At 38.1% G+C, this 23,822-nt stretch overlaps 1 protein-coding gene across 1 annotated transcript in view; it reads right to left on the bottom strand.

Annotated features, from left to right (window-relative positions):
- Positions 1-23,822, bottom strand: part of Elovl6 (ELOVL fatty acid elongase 6) — a 119,610-nt gene that overhangs the window by 17,958 nt on the left and 77,830 nt on the right. The window contains exon 2 of the mRNA XM_026410632.2: positions 20,047-20,178. Coding sequence (XP_026266417.1) covers positions 20,047-20,178 — 132 coding nt within the window. The remainder of the gene's footprint in view (positions 1-20,046; positions 20,179-23,822) is intronic.

Below are 23,822 nucleotides of genomic sequence, written 5' to 3' on the forward strand. Positions count from 1 at the left end.
CTCACCCTGCAAGAGCTGCCCTCCTGAACACTTCCCTGAGGCCCTCCTCCATGAACCTGTGGAAGAAGTGGTTCCTCAGGTAACCAGTGAAGACAAGCTGCCCACCTAAGAATCATTAGCATCCTAGAAGAAAACCCTTTGCCCTGAATTTTAAGCCTGTTAGTTCTGCGAACTTTCACAGTCAATGTCTTCCGGTGGGTATGCTTTGGTCCTTCTTCTTTTCTTCACTGAACCACTGACAAGATGCTGCTGTCTCATGCTTTCCTGAGGAGGCGGCCCATGCTTAAGGCATCCTGACTTTCAATTGCATATGAAAAGGACCATGTGCTGGCTTCTGGATTTTGTAATGGGAACCAATAAATAAAGTACAACCATTAGGGACTCTAAGTATGGAAAAAAAAATTGAAAAGAAAGCTAAAAAGAACCTGAAATAAATGTGGACCCAGTCAAGATTAATGTCAAAGCCAAAAAATTTACTAGGATCACAAATGTGGTTAGTCATCTTGTTTCTACAGAAAACCTGGTTCCTTTGGGGGAAACTCTTCATCTCTTTTTGGACCAATACCAGATTATGAGAACGGTAACAATTCCAGTGCCAAGACTAACAGCTTTCCCCCAGTTATTTCCACCACGCAGGCTTAACTAGGTTTCAAAACTGCATGAAGAAATCAAACTTTTTCCCCCCCTGAGCCATGACTGAGGACAATTTCACTGGGAGAGACCTTGAATCATGATATATAACATTACTTGTATAGTTTCTCCCTTAACCTAATCCAATGGTCAACAAAAACAAGAGACAACAAGGAAAGATGGAAGGAAAGAAGGGAGGGAGGGAAGAAGGAAGAGAAAGTCATTCTGATCCTCAGTTTGCCACACCCTTAAGACGAGGAACCTTAAGACCTGAAAATCATGTCCTTTATAAATTCAGCTGTAACCTTCTATGAGCTTAAGTTATGAGTACAAGAAGCGGTAGTAATATACGTCATTACGTATCTGAAGACCCATTAGATATTCATCACCTTCGAAAGCAGCACATTCATTATTTTTTTTTTCTGAAAATTTCATTGGTGTTCACAGTGACAGAAATACTATCATATGGCATACCAAAGAAGGTCAATTTAATGGATAGTCACCTACAAATATTTATTAAGGATAAATGCCTAATTGGTGATAGGCCCTCTGCTATGTCTTCCTCCTCACTGAAAAGAGTTTGGTTTTGCTTTCTTCCACATTTTTTTTTTGGGGGGGGTACATGTGTGTATGTTCTGTAACTTACTTTATTTGAAAGCGTGAATGGTGGGGTGTCTTTCCTTCTGGGGCCACTCCTGGGGTCTGATCATAATGTAGCTCTATAATGGAGGCAAATCACCTTCCTTTCTGACAGGGGGCAAAGCTTCAATCTTAGGATATTAGGTGGGGTGGGGTTTCCTCCTGTGGCCGCTTAGCCCTTTGCTCCTGGCTTTCCCACCATATTTTTTCCCACTATTCTCTCAGAAATATCAATCCTTTTAAGAAGAGCACAGGCCATCCAAGCAACACTCCAGAACCTTATAGCAGAGTTTAGTTTAAGAGATCAGTCAAATGTCTTGAAAAGAGCTGGAAGGAAAATGATATTCCTTTCTAAACCACATCTTTTGTTGATTTTTGAAAAAAGATAGGAATACACAGAAGTACAGGAAATTCTGGGGGGTTTCTAATAGATTCCTGGGCCTGAAGATCTGGTTAGATCTATAGAAGATGAACTATACAAGGCAGGAAGGAGAGAGCCAGCCTCCCCACCATCTGGGTCCCTTCCATCAGAAACATGGTGGTTTAAAACAAGATCAAGTCACCATCACGAGATCAGAGGGATAAGACTGACAGGGATGGACTGAAGTCTGTTGATTGACAGGACTTGGCAGAGTGTCTGATTTCTAGCAGCCGATCAGCGATCTCTCAGAAGGCTGAGTGTGCCTTCTGAGAAAAATTTACTCTGGTCTATTCATTTTTTAAGAGTTAGGAACATACTTAAACCTTCCCATGTAATTCAGCTATTTCTGTGCTTTTCTTTCATCCTCATGCATTTTATCTTTTAAGGTCAATCTGTTAGATTTCAATTCTACCACCCTGCCCCAGAACCGCCTTTTCTTTTTACGAAGTCATTTAGTTTTAACTCTCAAGGTAGAAAAAGCTTAAAATGTCATTGAGTGTGCTTTCATAAATTATCTAAAATGTCTTTGAGGGAAAAAGTCTTCAAGTGAGTTGTGCCTGTGATACTGCCCGGGGATCTTAGGCATTGGTGAATAAGGACTCAATGAACATTTTTGAGCTATGACATTTTTGACTATCAGTAGGGTTAGGTGACACAAAGGTTTCCAAAAGTCTGGGGATCTTGCCTTTTCTTGTTCCCCAGCTGAACTCCAAGGCTTTTATAAACTTCCTTGGAGAGAATATCTTCAATAATTTGAAGATAAACACAGAGAGAAATGTGAATTCCTCTACCTTTGCCCTTGACTTCCCAGCCACCTGTAAAAAGGAGGGGATTGATGCGTTAGGGCTCCTCCTCTGGAGAAGCAAGTTTCCACTGCTGTTTAAGAAGTCAAAAGGAAAGATAAGCCTAGTTCACCACTGGCAGAGAGTTGGTTTGCGTACCTCACTTTCTGGCCTGCTCCTTTCCTTGCCTCATTCTTTTCTCAAAATTCACAGTGCTTCCAAACTTTAGGTTACAAAACACAGATCCTTCTCCATCTCTGCAGAAAATTCCCATTGTTTCTCAATTAGATGTTAAAATTAGATAAATTCGACTAGAAGAGGGACTGACAGAAACTCCCTTATTCTTCCTGGACAGTAGTAACATTTCAACCTTCAAAACTTTAGAGGTGCTAAATGATTTCAGACAGGGAATGGTAAGTTTTTAATTATTCATTAATTCCAGAATGCCCTATACATGCCAGGCACTATTTTACATGAAGAAGGAATAACTTGTAGTTTGGGGACGTGGGGAAGTTTAGGAAAAATGTGAATAAGATATTAGGTTCTGAGGAGGCAGCAGTTAACAGATGGGAATCACATTTCTTGGGAGTTTAAAGCAGAGAGACAGACAGTATGTCAGGAAATAAATAGTTATGCCCCTTAGTGATAAGGAAGGTAGGGAGTGTTGAGTGGGGTACAGCATGTTTAGTTCTATAATTAATACGTTCATGTTTAGACAGAGAGAACTCAATAATATGGTGACAGTTAAGCAGAGAGTGATGGGGAGTATGCTCTGTGGTTGCTCTCCTTCCATGACTGGCCTGGATCCCCAGGTCAAACTGAGCCCTCTGCCGTTGTCTCCTGCAGATGGAGCTGGAGCTGACTCACTAGGAGACCTGAGTCTCTTATGTCATCTAAGACTTTATATCTAGGAATTCTGTATATCAAAGGACAATAGTCAACAAAGTGAGAAGGCCATGTACGAAATGGGAAAAAAATGTGCAAATCATCCAACTGATCAGGTGTTAGTAGCTAGAGTACATAAAGAATGCCTACAATTCAATATAGCAAACAGATAATTCAATTACAGAATGAACAGTCGACGTGAATATACATTTCTCCAAACGTGATATACAAATGAGCAACAAGCACATGAAACGATGCTCACCCTCACTCATCATCAGGACAATGTAAATAGGAGGGACACTAATAAAAACAAATAAATAAATAAATGAAAAATGTTGGCTAGAATGTGGAGAAAATAGAACTCCTTGCGTCCTGTTGGACTATAAAATGGTGCAATAACTATGGAAAATGGTATGGCAGTTTGCATGTTTTCATTAACATAAAAAAACTAGAACCACCCTATGAATCACCAATTCTACCTCTGCATATATGGTTTATCCAAAACAACTGAAAACATGCTCTTGAAGAATTGTCTGTATGTGTGTGTACTTGTAGCAATATTCTCAACAGCTGAGAGGGAAGCAATTTACATGTCCATTGGTGGATGAATGAATAAACAAAATGTGATGTGTCATACAGTGGAATATTATTTAGCCTGAAGGAGAAAGAAAATTCAGATACATGCTACAACATGGATGAACCTTGAGGACATTGTATTCAGTGAAATAAGTCAGTCACAAAAAGAAAACGCCTGGGCTGGGGTTGTGGCTTAGTGATAGAGTGCTCACCTAGCACAGGTGAGGCCCTGGGTTCCATCCTCAGCACCACATAAAAATAAATTAATTAAAGATAAGAGAAAATACCTGATGATTCAGCTTATGGGATATCTAAAACAAAGTTCATAGATACAGAAAGTAGAAGGTTTTCAATGGCTGAGGCAAATGGAAATGGGGAGTTATCTTTTAATGAATATGGAGTTTAAGTTTTGCAAGATGAGGAAGTTCTACACATTGGCTCTACAACAATGTGAATATAGTTAACACTACTAAACTACACATGTAAGAATGGCTGACATGGTAAATTTAATTTTATGTTTTTTTCCCCCCTCACCATCAAAATAAAGAACATTGGAGAGGAGGCCTTTAGATGTCTTCAAGTCTAAACTCCTATACTCGGTGGAATCACTTCCACAATGCCAATTAAGTAGATGACTTTTTTTGGGGGGGTACCAGGGATTGAATTCACGAGCACTCGACCACTGAGGCACATCCCCAGCTGTATTTTGCATTTTTATTGAGAGACAGGGTCTCATTAAGTTGCTCAGAACCTCGATTTTGCTGAGGCTGGCTTTGAACTCATGATCTTCCTGAGCTGCTGGGATTATAGGTGTGAGCCATCATGCCCGGCAATGGATGACTTTTTAAAATATTAGTGGGAAAAGGAAGGAAGGAAGGAAGGAAGGAAGGAAGGAAGGAAGGAAGGAAGGAAGGAAGGAAGGAAGGAAGGAAGGGAGGGAGGGAGGGAGGAAAGGAGGAAAAAAAGAAAAGAAAGACCCCGACAAATTAGAAAGGCCAACATAGGAGACATGTACCTTTGATAAAAACACAACAATGACTGTGAAGTAAATCAAAGGTTTTGACAATGATGAGATGAAATGCTTGAAACAAAACTTGATCAAAACTACAGACATAATAGTGCTGCATTGTTAATTTGAAGATAGAAACACACAGGAAGCAGATGAGAAAAACTGAGCACCAGGATCACACAGTCCCAGCCCGAATCTTGCTGGACATCTTCGAAGAAATTGCCTGATAATCACTGAGCACTCCATCTATAAACTGAATCTGCTTATGAGTAAAAATGAAGAATTGGGATGAGTGCTAATAAAAAGACCATAAATGTCTTGGGAAGAAAATGTTATGAAGTTCAAGAGCAGATGAGGATGAGACCAGAACTCTTCTGTATATAACTACGTGACAACATGACAAGCTAGTTCAAGTTTTCACCATAGAATATGGATTCAGCCATGATCCACAAACCCTTTGGACCACACAGAAATCTCGAATTAAGGAACCACTTCTGGTACTGTTACGTGTAACTATCAGGACTGATTAATTTCACCTGCTCACTTGAGACGAGCCTCGAGTACCTAATTATGAGCAAAACCCAAAAGGGTACAGATATTCTTTTAGAAAACTTTGATTGAATTAGATTGTTTCTATCTGGGTTTATTCTCCTAGAAAAGCTTATTCTCTGCCTAACACATACTAGGTTCTATTTAATATCAAGGTGCTTTAGTCAGCCTTTTCACTGCTGTGACTAAAAGACCCACCAGAACAATTGTAGAGGAGGAAAAGTTCATTTGCAGGCTCAGGGTTTCAGGTCTTAGTCCACAGAAGGCTGGCTCCACTCCTTGGGGCTCGAGGTGAGGCAGGACATCATGGTGGGAGAGTAGAGTGGAGGGGAGCAGCTTGACCATCAGGAAGCAGAGAGAGGGGAAGAGAGACTGCACTCCCCTGATACAAAATACATAACCCCTAGCCACACCCCCCTGCCTCCAGTTACCACTCAGTTGATCCCATTAGGGATTAATTCACTGATTAGATTAAGGTCATAGCCCAATCACTTCTCCTCCAAACCTTCTACACCTCACATCCAAACCAAAAACACAATGGTTAAAAAAATAAGAAATCTGTTTTTACCAGACCCATATATGAATGGGAAACACTGACAAATACATACAAATAGCTTAATAGTTTGGGGTTGATAATAAAGCTGGGTGAAGTGACAGTGACCAGGGATGGGGGGCAGGGACGTCTGCTGAGATAAGAGAAGCCATCTCAGAAGAGGTGACAGCGGATAAACTGCAAAGTGCACCGAGCTGGCTATGCTTGACATACCAGGCCAGGGAGGCTGGCTGTGCCTCAGCTGTGATGAGATACAGCATAGAACAGAGCTTGCAGGGCCTCTGAGGATCTTACAGGGCCCCCAAAGAGCAACACTAACAGCCCAAATAAAGAAATTCATTTTATTCTAACGGCACTGTCCACACATTGGTGGGGTTTAACACTGGCTGCCATATGGAGATTGGACTGTAATATCAGACATCATAATGAATATGATTTCGATAATCAGCATATGTCATTTATGGATTTTAGTAAAGAACATTTATTCTTGTTTTGACATAAGAAGTCAATCAAAGAGAATATTTGGAAGAATACCGCATCTCTGATACCCAAAGATGTTGGTAGCTGGTTCATGGTAACAGTGGACATAAAAGCAGCAGACACATTTGTGTTGGATTCCAGCAGCTGACCACTATGGCACCACTGTTACGGGTGGTGCGATACAGTCAGGAAAAATAAAGGTTATTGACTTGAACAACAGGGTGGCTAATGATGCTAGGTATTGAGGTAAAGAGGAAAGGGATTAATTATTAACTTATTCAATATTGGTTAATTAAGCTATAGTAGGGAGTTGGTAGGATGGGCAAGAACATTTTTATAGTTTCAGATCATGTTGGGTCACCTAACAAAGACAACGCAGACTGATAGGAAGCAGGGTTGCAAGAGATTTGGCAAACTACATGTGCATGTTTTTGGAGGAATGTGAGGGGGGAGAGAATCAAGGAGACATTTCCTTCATGGAAATGTCATAAGAGGGATGAGATGCTGCTCTGGGGCTGCCTTCCCTCTCAGGGCTCCCAGAGATGGCATGAGGCCAACCAGGAAGCTGACGGATAGCAACTTCCTCAAGTGAAAAGTTACCAGAATACTGATGTTATCTCAGGTGCATGCATCCAGTTAATAGTCCACAATGCTGGAAAAATGTCTGTAGAAAGGTCAGAAGCATAAAAATACATGAGTAAGAAGCAAGTATGCCAAGTAGGCCAGAGGGTCACAGTCTGGTACTTCTCCAGAGCAGCACACGGTGCGTGGACCTCTCATGCCCTGTTGTCTCCCAACAGCCTTTGTTGTTCCACCAGGGACAGCTGGTGTAGGGGCCTTTGGACTCCAGTGAGGAGAAAGGGTTATGCAAGCCCCTAAAATTATATAGAAATTTTAATTATAGTAAACAACAGAGGTTGCTACAAATGCTTATATTTCCAGGTCCCCCCATCAGAAGCTCCAAATGAATGAATATTCCAGATGTTTTAATGCAAGTGGCTCACAGGTCACAATCTGAAAAACCCACAAGGTTTTCCTCAAAACAAGCCAAAAAAAAAAAAAAAAAAAAAAAAAAGATCATATTCCTGTCTAATGAAAGCTATTCACAAAGTCAGTCTGGATTTAGCCCTCTTTAACAGTGCCCATCCCAACTGTGTACCACCAAGAAAAGATCATGAACTTTCCAGCCAAACTAACTAGTCCTGATCCTGCCCCCCAGTAAGTATGGTCCCTTTTATTCTAAGCATCAGCTCCTTTATACTCAAAATATGGACATTATATGAAATTATATGACATTTCATTATATGAAATTGAAGCCTGACATTTTGAAATATCACTGAATACAATAAGGATAGTCCTTAAGTGTAACATCTGAAGAAATGTGAATCCCTTACATCTAAACTATATTCAAGAATCACATCATTTCAGAGCTAGTGTCTTCATAGATCTAAACTTCACATACAATACGGCCACATGAGAGCAGCACAGTAGTGGGAAACAGAAATACCCATCAATTTGGGTCATTATCTTGTGAACCATTCTATTGTTGAGGTGCCTTAGAGGTTCTCAGTGTGATTTGGGCAAGTGCACTGCTGTTAGCTTGCTGATCACCGTTGGTGAATTATAACAATACTATCCAGTACTCATTAAGTTGTAGTGCCGGTAGCAGGACAGAAAAACAATTGTAAGAACTGAGCACTTTCTAGTGAAGAAACAAAGTTAAACATGACAATAAGTCACTAATAGTTAATTTGTACTTATTTCTTGTGCTTAAAATTACATTTTAAAGCACAAAATTACATGGATATAGAGATAAAGTTTCTGAACACACATTCCTACTTAACATTTACTTCCATGGGAAAATTTATATCGAATTATGAAAATTCTGAAATATTTGATTATTTTGAAATATTGAAGAAAATTATTCCGATAATAAAACGTGAAAATCCTAAAGCGATATTTTCTTTGTAGATGTGTCATAAGGATGAGTAAGCAGAGGTAAGGTATCTGGTATATGTCATCTAAATTGGTTTTGAAATTTAAGAGAAAAACTTCTAATTCTCTACTCTCAACAGTGGGGGACTGGTTGCTTTAAATCCAGGTATTCTTAAAATTTTTTGGAAGATGAAAAGTTTTCAGAACAGCAAACACTTCTCATCCAATACGGAGACTTCTTCCTATTTGTTCCTCTTTCAAAGGTCTTGAAGAATTCCCTAAAAGTCACAAGGTAGACTGATTGAGATCCTCAGCTCCTACATGACTATGGCATCCTGGCAGTGGATGGCTGATTTTCTTTTCCTTTCTATTCTGTAGTTTTAACTAGACGGGTTTTGAGCAGATGTTACACTCCTTTACATCCCATTAGTCCAAACCACAGATTGTTTCTGAGGACAAAATTCCTTTAGAAATAAGGATTAAATCTAGTCACTATTCTTGCACCTTGACTCTGTGGTTTCCCCCCCCAACTACAACACCGGTCATCTGAATGGGCTAAAAACCTGGCAGCTCTAAAAGGTAATTATTCTTACTTTTGGACTCCATTCAGTACACGAAACAATAAAAGCCTTCTGGAAGGTTTCCGGGCCCAGCTGTCTGACTCCACTTCCCATTCCGCAAAAATACAATGAGTTTTTCTCGGGCACCTATCATTAATGTGACAGCAGAGCGGCTTGGCCTTACCTTGTTCATATAGGTACTTGAACTACATTTACATTTTTAAATGAAGAAACAATAATTTAAGGTTTCTGGATGGATGTAGGAGGAGATAATTTTTTGAAAAAAAAATAACAGCTTTTATTTTCTAGTTGGTGTTCAGTATAAAATACTTCTAATCAAAGGGACTTCTGGTAGCTGCTTATTTTATTCAGAATAATTAGAAAGGTTGCTTATTTTATTCATAATAATTAGAATCAATTTGACTGGGTTCTTTTTTTAGGATGTCTGCCTTTTGGTTGAAAGGTTACAAATACATGATTTTATTAAAATTTTGAGAGAGTTGTAAATTATAAACCTACTTAGCATTTACAGAACATCTCACAGGGTCTTCCTATTCAAGGAAATGAGATAATGGACGGCCAGGCTGGCGTGATGATGATCCTCAGGTTGGAAACTTCCAGGGCCTTCTAGCATTTTCATGCAAAGGTTCTAGTAGAACTGTGTGAAGAGTTTGCTTTTACCAAAGCAAGCAAGGGCACTCCTGCATATTTTATGGGAACCAAAAAGAATGAACGCTAATTTTATCAAAGCACTGGGTACAGCAATTGCAAGTAAAACATGAGGAATTACTTGGACATACCAGTGTTTCAACATAGAGACGACAGTTTAAGTTATCCAGAACTTGTAATAGATCTAGAAAGAAGACCTCTACAAAGAAGATCTGCCCACGTCTTTATTATTTGAATTACCCAACCCAGCAAATTTTACTCTGATAAATATATTGGGTAATGACCATGTTTACTTTAGTATAAAGTGTTTAAACAGGCAACATTAATAGTGAACTTCATTCTTCTCTTCATGAACAAGCATGGAGAGAGTAGTATATAAAAACACTCTGTGAGCCCAAAATAACCACATACAGACTGCTTATAAGCCTGAAACTGCTTTCCAGGCAGTTTCAGAAATGTAGATCAATGCCAACCTTCTAGATTTCCTAGATGAAATTACTTTTAAGAGATCCCATGCCTTTTTGGAGATGCCAGCAGAAAATCACAAGACTAGCTGCTAACACTGTCAGATCCATGCCCAATGAGAAACTTTGAGGCATTGAACCAACTTTTCTTCTTATTTAAGCAGCTCATTGTTTTTAAAGTATCACTGTCATATGAAGACAGCAAGTCATAAATGTACAGGGGCAATGTTCCTACCCCAAGACCTCCAGGCTGCATGTCGAACACAGCCATGGTGATAATGGAGGAGGAGAATACTTGGGTATTCAGGTCTCGTGGTTCTGCAGTAGATAACTGTGTTGAAGCTACTATCTTTGTATGACAGAATAGGCTGTAGGATTTACTGTCTGGATTTTACTGTGAAGAAGTTTCCCCAACCTCTCTGAGCAGAGGTTTTCATTTGTACAACGAGAATAAAGTACATACCTTAAGACAGTCTTGAAAGTTAAGTGAGACACATCAATAAAGAGAGCTAAATAGAGTGCCAGGCACCCAGTGAATAATGCCTATTGTTTGTGTTAGCATTATGAGTTCAAAGATCAACATTCTTTCAAACCTTTGATACCCTGATTTCACATAACACTGCCAGATCTTGTGTGTTGACTGGGGGGGTTTAGAGCATGTATGGAACAAGGTGACATTTTTATTCTAGGCTCCATCTGAGCAGAAAGATTTATCTTAATCATTTACCATTTATCAACTACATGAGAACCTGCACAGTAGAAATAGAAGAGGGGGAAAAAAAGAAATAGAACAAGAATCTTCTATTCATAATTTTGTCAACCATAGCTCAAAGATACAATCTGTGCCAAACACCAAAAGCACAACACATACTGTTTGCAAGATATGTTGCCCTCCAGTCATATACGGAATTGTGACATTATTGAGAATCACACCTGGTGCTGGAGTTGGGTTTGCAGGGGGAGTGACAGAGTTCCTCCACAAAAGGCCACAGGAAATAGTCTCTCTGGAAACTCTACAGAAAAGCTGACTTTTATGCATTAGAACTAACTTCAGATTCTATCTTATTGCAATCTCATCAAGTGTGTATCAAAGTCAAGAAAAATATATTGAATGTATTACAAAGAGAGGCTATAAAGAGGACCACTAAAATAGTCACAGGTTAGGCAAAGATGGAAGGAAACAGGCATAGCCAATTGGTGTAGCCAAGATACACCAAGCAGAAAAACGTGCATTGTCTTGACTTTCAATGACTTCAAACTGTAACCCAGTTTTGTTCTATGAATTTAAGGAACTATGTCTTTAAAGAGAACAAAAAAATACATATGCATCCAAGAGGTGCCAATCAGCAGATCAGAGAACACTCAAGTGAGATAGCTTCACTCCTAGGTGTGACGAAAATGGGTTTGGTTTCAGCAAAAATGTGTGAGGTGGGAAAAAAGCGGTTTGAGAAGTTAAGGTGAAATCTCCTAAGCGAGGCTGCCCCATTCAAGATCAAAATAACTCTATAAAGTTTCAACTATACTTTTAAAACAGAAATAAGATCCCCCCCCCAGTTTTTCTCTCCTGATTTCTGCAGTCTTGCTTTGCAATTTGTTGATTCAAGCCAGTATAAAGTTTAATTTAAAACTAAGTCCTTTCAGAGAACTCAAATCCCTTGTCTAGGAGAACTCTGAATATCTAATGATTCCTAATGTCTTCCCATTATCAACAAAATTCTATTGAGCTGCCTTGAAAATTTCTGCTTCAGCTCTGGGTTAAACACAAATAATTGGAACTTACGAACATGCTTTCCTAGCTACTTCAATCACCCCACACATCCACTGTTAACTCAATGATGCATACAACTCAGGACAAAAACCAAACACCAAAACCTAAGGCTAACCTTCAAAACAACAAAACAAAGAAATAAACAAACAAAAAAACCACTCAGACCACTTCTTTGTCTACCATCATACATTAGAAATGAAATGAAAATAGTAAAGAAAATCACTGCTTTATTACATTGTTAGAAACCGCAGTGCATAAATAATGAAGTCTTATGCTCCAAGTCAGTCATTTTAAGTACAGAACTTGATTCTAAGTCCCAGGACTCTGAAAACTCTAAGAACTCTGATAACAATGAACACAGAGAGGATTATTTGAGTATCACAGTGACCAGCAGAAACAATTTAGTTGTTAGTGACAATAACTAAGGATCAAACAGCCTGCATCAATTCTCATTTGTAATTTTTTTTTTTTGCCAACATTTAAATGATAGGAAATGACTTCCAAGAAAAGCTAGCTACCAATTAAACAAACTCATCTACTGGCATTACTGGCTAAAAGAATTGCTAGTTTCAAGGCTGCCCAAACTATGTCATATGCAAAATTGAATGAGATTTAGGCCACCAGACGATGCCACAGCATCATCAAAAATAGATCAGCAAATACTATTTGGAGCCTTTGGTTGAACTATAGAAAATAACCATTGAAAGCTTTCATGAAAGAGCTACCGATATTTTCACAGCTGGGGTTATAAGAGGCCTGTAAGAGTTGTTTCATATGGGAAGGGATTATAGTTAGAAGGAAGAATTTTGTTGATGAACACAGTAGCAGATAAGCATAGTGTAGGTGAGCAATGTTTCTATACCAACCCCAACCAATTTCTTTTCTATAGTCCACTCACATCCATACCTCGAAGACATGTGGACTCTCAGGGGAGGGAAGGCTCTCCTCTCAAAGTGTCAGTCAATTTTCTGCTCTCTAATGGGAATCTCTGGGATAGAAACTTCTACTACCCTTTAATGTTTTCTTTTGCCAATCCACAACTTGTTTACTTCAGCTTAATAATGGACATCAGATCAGCATCATTTGATACATTCCAGATGACATGATTAGGCAATTTCACAAAGAGTTCATTCCTTTGGTCTGATGCATTTCTTAAGGATCCAAAATCTTGTCATTAGAAACACACACACACACACCATGCCAAACATGAAGGATCTGTGAAGTAACACAGGAAGTTTATCAGCACTATAATCTTAACTCCATCTTAATTCAAAACAATCCTTAACAAATGCTGCAAGTGCTAAAGTACATCCTAAATCACCATCCAGTGGCTTTAAGAATGCTCATGTAATTTTTCAGTAAAGCTTCAGAAGGTCTATGGTATTTGGCTATCTAAATACTGAATCATTTTGGGAAGATGATTTAAAGCACCTTACATGGCAGCTGTTGGCTTAGCACCTGTAATACAAAGATAATTACAGAAGCCATATCTTTGTCCAACCTCAAATGTATTAACTACACTAGAGAGAATTAATATTATGGTAAAGAGCCTCAAGTTTAACATAAATTCCTGGAAAGATATATTCTAAAACTTTCACAATAAATATCTGTGTATAATGAGATTAAACATTTTGGGTATTTGCTTTCCTGGGGTTTTCAGTTTTCATACAGAGAATTCTCACTTTTATAATTGGAATTTTTTTTAAGTTACTGGAATTTGCCATTAAACACATATTATTTAAATTTTAAAAATGCGAAATGCAAATATATATGTTTAAAACAAACAAAAAGACTTCACCATCATCTCTTGTAAGATGCATTATTTAAATTATTCTAATAGATTCTGAAAATTCATTTTAAGTGATGGTGAATACTTACAGAATAAAAAAAAAAACAAACAAAACTACTGAATAGCTTTTTCAGCCATTGCGAGAAGCCATCTTTGTGCACATACAACCTCACAGTTCCTTCTCATGTTTGTGTGCATCACAACACACCGATGGTGGTAGGGGCAAGTCTGGAGCAGCAGAGTGACCTTCAGGTCAGGGCGCATCAGCAAGGACCTCAGCTAAGGTAAGGAGAGGCAAGTCTGTCCACCCATGGTGCCATCTGGAAAGTAGGGTGATGTTCTCCTGACTTCTCATCAGTAGGTCCCTTTCACAGCAGCTTCGAATTCTCCCTCACTGTGGGACATGTTTATTTAAAAACAAAAACAAAATATGTGTTCACTCAATTGATGTCATGATTCGTTTCTTGGAAATATCTGAAATTTCAGGTTTAGTTCCCAAATTTGAGGAAAAGGCAGAAAATTTTTCCTTATTTCTTCCTTTAGAAAAAAAAATATATTAATTTCTTAAAAAGAAAGATTTATTAAGTGCTTACGTGAGCCACAGTAGAAAATCAAACATAATCATCCTTGTCTTCCTGGGGTTTGGCGTTCAGTGGGGAGGAGACCAATAAGGAACAAAGTAAGTGACAGAGTGGGCTGAACGGTGTCACGTGCTAAGGGGAAAATAAGTCAGGAAGGAACCATAAGAAGGGTAGATGGGAACACTGTCAGGCAGGCTGGAGAGTCAAGGAAGGCCTCATCACGGTCAGACCTGAGTGAGGATCTAAGGGGCAGGGGGAACAGCCACTAGAATATCTGCGCAAAGTGGGGTCCAGGTAGAGGCAGAACAAGTACGAGGGCCCTGAGGAAGAAGCCTTGTTGGCGTGTGTCAGGAATAGGGGAAGGCCAGAGTAACACAGGGGAAGAGAGGAGAGTTCGGAAGCAACAAAGGCCAGATTGTGCAGGGTCTTCTAGGCCTTCGGGAGCCTCCTGATGTTCTAAGACATTAAGCCCCGCTTTCTTGAAGCCTGTCTTTATGTTCATGGGCAAAGCCTGACAGTGACAAATGAAAACTGGAGTAGGTATGTCTGAGGCAACTCAGGAATATGAATTAGTCCTTATATGAATATATCAGGAGCGAAAAGTGCATGACTGAAAACATGAATGACATGGGAATGGACAGTTAACTGACGAGTGTAAGATTTGTAGTCATAAATCCAAGAGCTGTGTGTGGAACCTAACAGCAAATTCCTGCCTCAGGGAACTTACAGTCTCCTGGGAAGGATGACAGTAAGGCAGTCTGAGTCTGCTGCATGAGGAGGGAGCAACAAGGTCTGTCAAAGCTGAGGTATGGGCTGAAATGATCAGAGAAGAAATTCTAAGTGATGGTGAACACTTACAGAATAAAGTGGGGGGGAGTATGGAGAAAGAGAAGGAGGTTCAGTGTGTTCAAAGATGTGTCATTAGGAATGGGCAAGGTTTTGTGGGCAACCACCAGACATTCCATGTTCGTTTGGATGGAAACATTTGCATAGGGCGAGGGTGAAAAGTGGATGAGAAAAGATGGTAAGTTTTTATGGTTAGATTGAGGTTCTGACCTACTGACAAAGGAGTCTCAGCTAATGTTTAAAGAGGGAAATGATGTGGTATGTAGAGTACCGTGGATAGGGGCAGCAGTTAGAGGGTGGAATACTATGACAGGAAGGGATGGAGTCCATGCTGGAAGGCCTGGAGATGGAGAGGTGTCCACAGCGACCTAAGATACTGAAGAAGAATCCATACAGCTTGGGGATTGGTTGGAAAGGTGACTTGTATATTCTGAATGATTTAAAAGATGTTCATTGGAATGCCATACATTTTATAAGCAGAAGGATATCAAAAAGGTATCTGGTTTGCATGTTTTAAATTTGAGTGATGATGGATCCAATATTTGGAAATGTTGCAGATAAGAGAAGTTTCAGACAACACTAAAAATACAGATTAGTTAGCAGTAAATTGGCAGGTGACCTTGATATTCTTTCTTCTTTTTGTTTAATTGAGCCAGCACAATTTCTCAGTGGGTTATAAATAGAATGCCATTTTATCATTGAAAGTGGGACTTTGGGGGGAGTAAATAGGGAGATATGAATAATTACACTGGGACCCAGGGCATAAAACTGAGGCTGTCCAGAGCAGAGCAGGATGCACAGACTCTAGTTTATAAACTCTACCTTAATTCTAGAGGACGGGAAATTGCCATTTCTTATTATTAGTCTTAAGTTTTCAAAAAAGAGCCAAGTGATTCAATCAGTGTCACTTTATTGTGATTTGGATCCAGTCTGGGCCAAGGAACAAGGAACAAGTTGTAACATCTGAGGGGAAAAAAAAAAGAGAGAGAGAGGACAAAGCAGCCCAAGTCATGCAACATGTCCCCATTGCCTGGGTGGATGCCCTAATGCTAGGGAAGTGTGGCAGTTTTATGTTGAGGGAAGACGAGAGTTACTCTGGCTTGGCACTGAAACTTATGATGCAAGGTCCCAGATAAAGTATCATTTTACCAGAGTTGCCTCTGAAGATAGGGAATAGCATACATGTGTGGGGAGTGGAAAAAATGCATTTTGTGTGTATGTGTGTATGTATACATATGCTAAGTAGGGAAAGAGTTTTCTTTATCCTGTAGCTGCAATTTGTTTTGAAGTTGTTACTGCATATACAGGGTAACAGAAAGGAAATGAGACCTTGTCAGACTTAAAAAAGATGATATATTGTTAGTGGCGATTGCATATGCCTTATAGGATAAAGGAGATGAGTAATTACTTGCCATCACCGGGAACTTGGGTTTGGAGCATGAAAGAAAGAAAAAGATAGTCAAGGAAAAATCTCTCTTGTTCTAAATTTGAATTAGAAGTATCAGTACCAATGCTGAATGTATTTCTTTAAAAAAATAAATACATAAATTTCCATTTCTGGCTTCTGAAAAGGCCTGGCAACAACCACCTCTAGTACTCAGAAAATGTTTTTTAAATATCTCTCTACTCCAAAGAGTTAGGGCTGTCTGGAAGTGTGGCAGTTCCATATCTAGAGAAATGGCTGATCCATATCTAAACAGGGACTATACAGCAGGGCTGGCCTGCAACATGTCTATGGAAAAACAAGCAAGGCATCCACATCAAAGCGAACAGCAAAGAGCTAGGTGTGGTGGCACATGCCTGCAATTCCAGTGACTCAGGAGGCTGAGCCAGGAGTATCACAAGTTCAAGACCAGCCTCAGCAACTGAGAGAGACTCTGTCTAAAAATAAAAAATTAAAAGGGCTGGGAATGTGGCTCAGCAATTAAGCACCCCTGGATTCAATTTCAGGTACTTCCCCAACACCATAAAAAAAAAAAAAAGAAAGAAAGAAAGAAAAGAAAGAAATAGCAATGGATCCACACACCAAACTCGAATGTCTCAAAACTACTAACACACGAGAAACATATAAATTTAGTAGTTCATAATATTTAAGAAAACAACCCTTATCAATCACATGCAGGTAATCAATCTTTAAAAAACTGATATACAGGCAAAGAAGCATTTACCTTGCCTTTGCTATAATAACTATTTGTACTTCAAGATAATTAAAAAACATATACTTCAGATAATGAAATTTCTTCTTAGAAAAAGTCTTGTCAAATATTAAACCAGAGTAAAATTAAACTTCTAGATCTAACTACCAACTTGTAGAAAACACAGGGAACAGGAGAATACAATCAAGCAAAACATCTAGTCCAGGGAGGAACTCTATGGGGTAAATGATCTGGTTGTCAAGGAGGAATTATAAGAAGGAAAAGAGGGTGGGAAGAGGGGGTGGAAGGGTAAGAGATGGGGTGGGGACATGCAAGGGGAAGAAATCTCTACTTTGAACCAATGAATCAACGGAAATGCACAGGTCTTATTTGATCCAGGTTTTTAAAAATAAACTGTAAAAATGAAACCATTTATGAGATAAAAGAAAACATCTGGACATTTAACAAAACAGAATTATTATTAATTTAACTGAGTTAATGATATCCTTTTTTAAAAAGAATACTTATCTTTTAGCCCTGGTATCATTTCAGTTAGAATTACTACAGTCTATATTATTTCCAAATTATTTGGGGATAAGGAGGAAGTTGGGTATGTGGATAAAACAAGATTAGCCAAGCACCAATAATCCTTCAAACTGGGTCACAGTGCCTGGGAGCCACTGTATTATTTTCTCTGTTTACATGTTAACGTTTAAAATAACAAATGATAAAGGCTCAGGGAATATTGAAAAACTAGTGAAGGGCTGAAAAGCTTCATTGGAATAGAAATAATTTTTCCTTCAAATATCAAAATACTTTGGCATACATGGTCAACTCTGAATGTCAATAAAAAGGAAGTGGGCTGGGGTTGTGGCTCAATGGTGGAGCACTCACCTAACATGCGTGAGGCACTGGGTTAGATCCCCAGCACCACATAAATGTGAAATATAAAGATATTGTGTCCACCTAAAACTTAAAAATAAATATTAAAAAAAAAAAGAAGAAGCTGAGATGGTGGTGCATGCCTGTAATCCCAGCAGCTTGATGCAAGAAGATCACAAGTTCAAAGCCAGTCTCAGCAACTTAGCGAGGCCCTGAGTAACTTATCAAGACCCTGTCTCAAAATAGAAAGAAAGAAGAAAGAAAGAAAAGAAAGAAAGAAAGAAAGAAAGAAAGAAAGAAAGAAAGAAAGAAAGAAAGAAAGAAAGAAAGAAAGAAAGAAAGAAAGAAAGTGTTGGGGGTCTGGGGATATGGCTCAGCGGTTAAGCATCCCTGGGTTCAATCCCTGGTACACCCCTCCAAAAAAAAAGTAAGAAAGAAAATGCTACTTTATATTATAGAGAATATTGACACAGATTGAAATGGAAGGAGTCTTTACCGACAGATCCAAGTCACGAGTCCATCAAACCTCATGCCTTATGAAATAAAAAATAAGCTTGGTAGCAGTGAGCAAATGAGTGTTTTAGATGCAGGGATCCAACCTAACAGAAATGTATAGATCCTACAAGTTTCATGGAAAAACACTCTTCCTGCTTGATCATATTTAATAAGCTTTAAGAGAATAATGAGGCTTTTAATGACACCATCCATTTTTGCTTATGATAGAACAGTCAATATACAATATAAAAAATACAAATGAATACTCATAAATACTAAAATGGATAGTTTTTTATTTTGTAGTAAACCTACATCTGCTCAGTCCCTCACCCACCCCCTCCCCAGCCTAGTCATAAACTTGCTGGTTTTGACAAGCAGATCACAAATAGAACAGGTGCCTTTGTTAGTGCTGTAGGTAAATTCTGGCACCTGCTTGGACACCAGCTGTGTGTTAATTAGTCTTATGATGGCCTACATCACCAAATATTTCAAGATTGGAAATGCTCCCTCAAGCTTCCAGAGGAATGTGTCTGCATGTTGGCTGACAGCTGCCCCTGGAGAGAGAACAGCCCTTTTCCTAAAAGTCTCTTATGGTGAGTTCTGCCAGATGCAAAATAAGAACTGGCTACACAAAACATTTGCTCAGTGAGTCAGTTCAGGGAATGAGGGTGGAGGGTGCTTTTGGGGATAAAGAGCAAGAAACTCACCAGTGTAATGATGCTGACCCAGACACATATTGAGTGTCTGGTCATATGTCTGAATTCCATCCCCCCTCCTTTTTTTTCCAGTACCAGGGATTGAACCCAGGAGCCATTAACCACTGAACCCACATCCTGAGCCCTTTTTATACTTTATTTAGAGACAAAGTCTTGCTGAATTGCTTAGGGCCTCAGTTACTAAGGTTAGATTTGAACTCACAATCCTCCTGCCCCAGACTCCCCAGCTACTGGGATAATAGGCTTGGCTACCACACCCACCTGAGTGTCATCTTTTGATCAAGTCCTAGTAACAGTCCAGCCATGACATCTGAACCCTGCTTTCCAATGGACTTCCACAATTTACTTGTGTGGCTTTCCATTTGGTCCTTCACTTATATTTAAGCAAACAAAAGTAATGGAATTGATTCACTGCTTCTAGTCATAACAGATGAACTGGGCTATACCACATGAACAATTTGGACAGGGAAGGAGATGGCCTGAGAACTCTCAAAATTAGAGATGGAGTATATCATGGCAAATATGGTTGCAATGAAAGCTTTTTCTCTGAACAAGGCTTGGTGTCCACAGTGTATTCAATACTCAAAAATATCAAATATGAAATAAGATGCTCAATTATTGCTTTCTTTCAGCAAGTCTGATGACATAGGTGGATGTTATTAGATAATAAAAAAAATCCTACCTGAAGACTGCAAGAGTCAGAGACCAGAGCACTAATGGCTTCCTCAGTTCAAACTTCGCCCGTTTGTTCATTAGGTGCCGACCACCAAAGATAAAGGCAGCATACAGAGCAGAAAACAGGAAAGATTTCTTCCTATAAACAAATAAATAAGTTAAGACTCATGAACAAAATTCCTCAAACAATTTATTTTTATCCCTCAGGAAACAGCTTTTGTACCAGTTTCCTTCCTTTGTAAGTTCGAAGAACATATTCTTAGGGAATTTTTCTTCCCTGAAAAGGGACCTCAGTCTACTTGGACACTTGGTGTTCTGTTGGACTTCCCTAGACCAACTATCATCCAACAGATTGACCAATGTAGTAAGTATCATGTCAACGTGGTGGTATTCTCTTTTCCGACTCTGTGATGAAAAGTTTCAACAATATAGTGTTGAGGAATAAAAAACAATCATTTCCAGGGCTGGGGTTGTGGCTGAGCGGTGGCGTGCTTGCCTAGTATGGGTAGCGAGCCTCAGCATCACATAAAAATAAATAAAAGTTTTTAAAAAAGCAATCTTTTCAATGAAAAATTAATTTTATGCTTTAGAGTTTGTTGAGCTAGTTTATATGGATTTTTACAAGAATTGTTTTTTATTGAAAATATTTGATAACCAGGGTTGTATGGGACAAGAAAGTCATTTGAAACTGCTTCTTTCCTAGTAGAATATAGTATTAAAAATAATCTTGGAGTAATCATTGATGATTTAAAAGTCATTGATGATTTGAAACACTAAAATGCAAGTTACATGACTCATGGCTACCCCAACAGGGATTCCTGAAAACCCTCTGCATCAAAAAAGACATGTATTAAATTCTAATATATCATTAATAAATGCATAATGGTCAGATATACAACACAGCTGGAAGAACACAGAACCATCTATAATACATCTTGCTTCAAAATTTGAACTTGAGTTTAACCAAATCTCTTATCTGATTACCTGTTTATAAAATAAAAGGGGTAATTCTAAACTGTGTGACATTCTACAAGACAAATGAACACATTTTGTAAAGTTGTAGTATGGAATAAAAATTTAAGGCTCTTCTAGATTAAATTAATTTGAGACATAATAATCAAATACAATATGTAGAACTTTTTGGACCATGGTTTGCAATAAAATCAAATGTTAGCCATAATTTTTAAAGTACTTATCAGCTATTGGTTAACACTGAAACATTTGTGAATATAATTACATGTTTTATATTTGGTTTGATACCCCAGGAAACCAACAGAACCAAAAATATAGGAAGATTGAGGAAAGGGGATGAAGCATGGGGGCTCATTTTTCTTTCTCTTCTCTCTCAAGTGTATGTGTATACATACACACATAAACAGTTAAAAACATTCCATAATTTTTTTAAAGGATGATTTTTTGTGGAAGAAAATATCTGCATGAATATTTAAAGCATCTAATAGAGCAACATCTCAACATGTTTGTTCACTGTTGGAATTGCTGTTTTGACCCACAGACTTTTTATGAGACTGTTAGTTGGAAATATATAAGCAAGACAAAGTAGAATTTTCCAGGTCCCTATGAGCCTGCTGATTTATTTCTGTATAAAGTAAAAGTGAACAGCAATACTAATAATGCCAAAAAAAAATCAACAATCTTCTGTAGAACTATGATTCAACAGAAAGCAATAGAGGGCATGTAAATAATTAAACATCTGAACACACTTCCTGAGGCAGCAGTGTTTCTCTTAAAAATGGGTATTCCCTACTCAATTAGATCAACAGGAAAAGCACTGAAAAATAAGACACGAGACTCAATACCAAAAGCAAAATGTGTTAACCTAAAGAGTATTATTTGTAAAATGCTTCATATGCTATTTCCCTAATTGCTGGCATGCATTGTTGACTCACAAGACATCTTATTATTAAACAAGCAGCATTTCTACTTAAATGCAATTGACCTGCTTGGCGAACACCATAAAATAAAGCAATGATTCCAGGAATCAATCCATAAATAAATATTGAATAAATCACTTCCACTGAGGTGAGCATACTCTTGGACACACAAGATGTGGCACACAGTAGATGCTTAATAAATACTTGTTGAATGGGGAAGATAATTTTGAATCTGTGACAATAGAAGCTCAGCAAACACCAAGTGAATAAATAGTTAGTGGACATTAAAAGTTGTAGTTCCCCAGTATATATTGATAACAACTGAATAATAAAATATCCAAAAAAAAAAATCATGATACATTTTCTTGCTCTAGAAAGAAAGAGACTATTTCTATACTTCAATAAGAGATAGAAAGGTGAGATGATTTTAAGGAAACCTTAACAATTGAACATTTCAAGAAGAAAATAATTTTGGAGATATATATATAGTGATACTATATCACTCTATTTCTCTTCTGAAATTTGCAAGAAGGGGATTAAATTACTTAAAGAGTTAGAACCGTTGTTTCTATTACACTCATATAAAGTGCAATATATATGTAAAAAAACAATACACACATTTAAAGCTCACACATAAGCAAAGACTTACTAAAAAAATAAAAACCTATTATATTAATGTAGGCAATAGTAACAAGAAATAGTATAATTCATTTTTCTAAGTCAAAAAGGTAATAAATGACTATAATCACAGTGTTCTAACTTATTAATTCAAACAGGTAGATATGCTAAAGGGCTTTGTCACTTAATCCTCCTAATCACCTCACCATGTAGGGAAGGTATTATCTTCATTTTCATAAAGAAATAGGCTTAGAGGGCAAGTAACCCCAGATTTTCCTGCTCTCCTGTGGTAAACTTTCAGGAGAAAATAGGGCATACTTGGTGTGTTATCTTCTAAGTATATAAGTATCCTTTCAGCCCTTCTGCTGAATTTACACCCTCTCTGTGCTACTGAGGAAAAAAATTGTTCAGCAGTGAAAAGATGAAGAATCCCCAATCCTAATGTTCCAGTGCTCATATTTTCTAGGCTTGGAGCACTTTTATCCAAACCCTTTTTACCTCCTGGAGAACACTGAAAACATTTCCTTATAATTACTTATCATCATTTTCCTGACTCACTCAATATAATTCAGATTTGGGTCATGGTTGTACATATTCATTGTAATACTTGCAATTATGCACCAATAAAGTTAAATGAATGACACTCCTATCATCTAGCTGGTAAGGGGAAAATGTGCCTCAAGAATCAAGACAAGAATAAAAATCTTCACTCTAATGTTTCTCTGATTTCCTTACTTCTAGAAGGAGAATTAGTCCTAAAGCACAGCTAAATTATCCACAAGTCCCATTCTCTTTTGTACAGGTTTTTAAAAACTCTCTTTAAAAATCATCAACTCAACATCTAGAACGGCCAAAACAGCAACACAGAATTTAAAAATAAAAGAGATTTTTAGGAGCAAAGCCCAAGAGCTTTATTCTACAAAAGAATACATCTGATATTCATAGTCACACAGGTGCATACTGTACAAAGATAAAGAGTGCCCCTAATTTTCATGATTCTGATTAAGCAGGTGGGCAAACAGAAATTAACTATATAGGCTTATATCTGAGTCCCAGGCAGTCAATAATGGAAAACATGTTTGTTTAAGAGCTATTATTAAAATAAGTTGCTATCGTAGCTAAAATATGGAAGCAACCTAGATGCCCTTCAATAGATGAATGGATAAAGAAACTGTGGTACATATACACAATGGAATTTTACTCAGCATTAAAAGAGAATAAAATTATGGCATTTTCAGTAAATGGATGGAGTTGGAGAGTATCATGCTAAGCA

The sequence above is a fragment of the Urocitellus parryii genome, chromosome 10 (assembly GCF_045843805.1).
Source record: "Urocitellus parryii isolate mUroPar1 chromosome 10, mUroPar1.hap1, whole genome shotgun sequence".
Taxonomy (NCBI): Eukaryota; Metazoa; Chordata; class Mammalia; order Rodentia; family Sciuridae; genus Urocitellus; species Urocitellus parryii.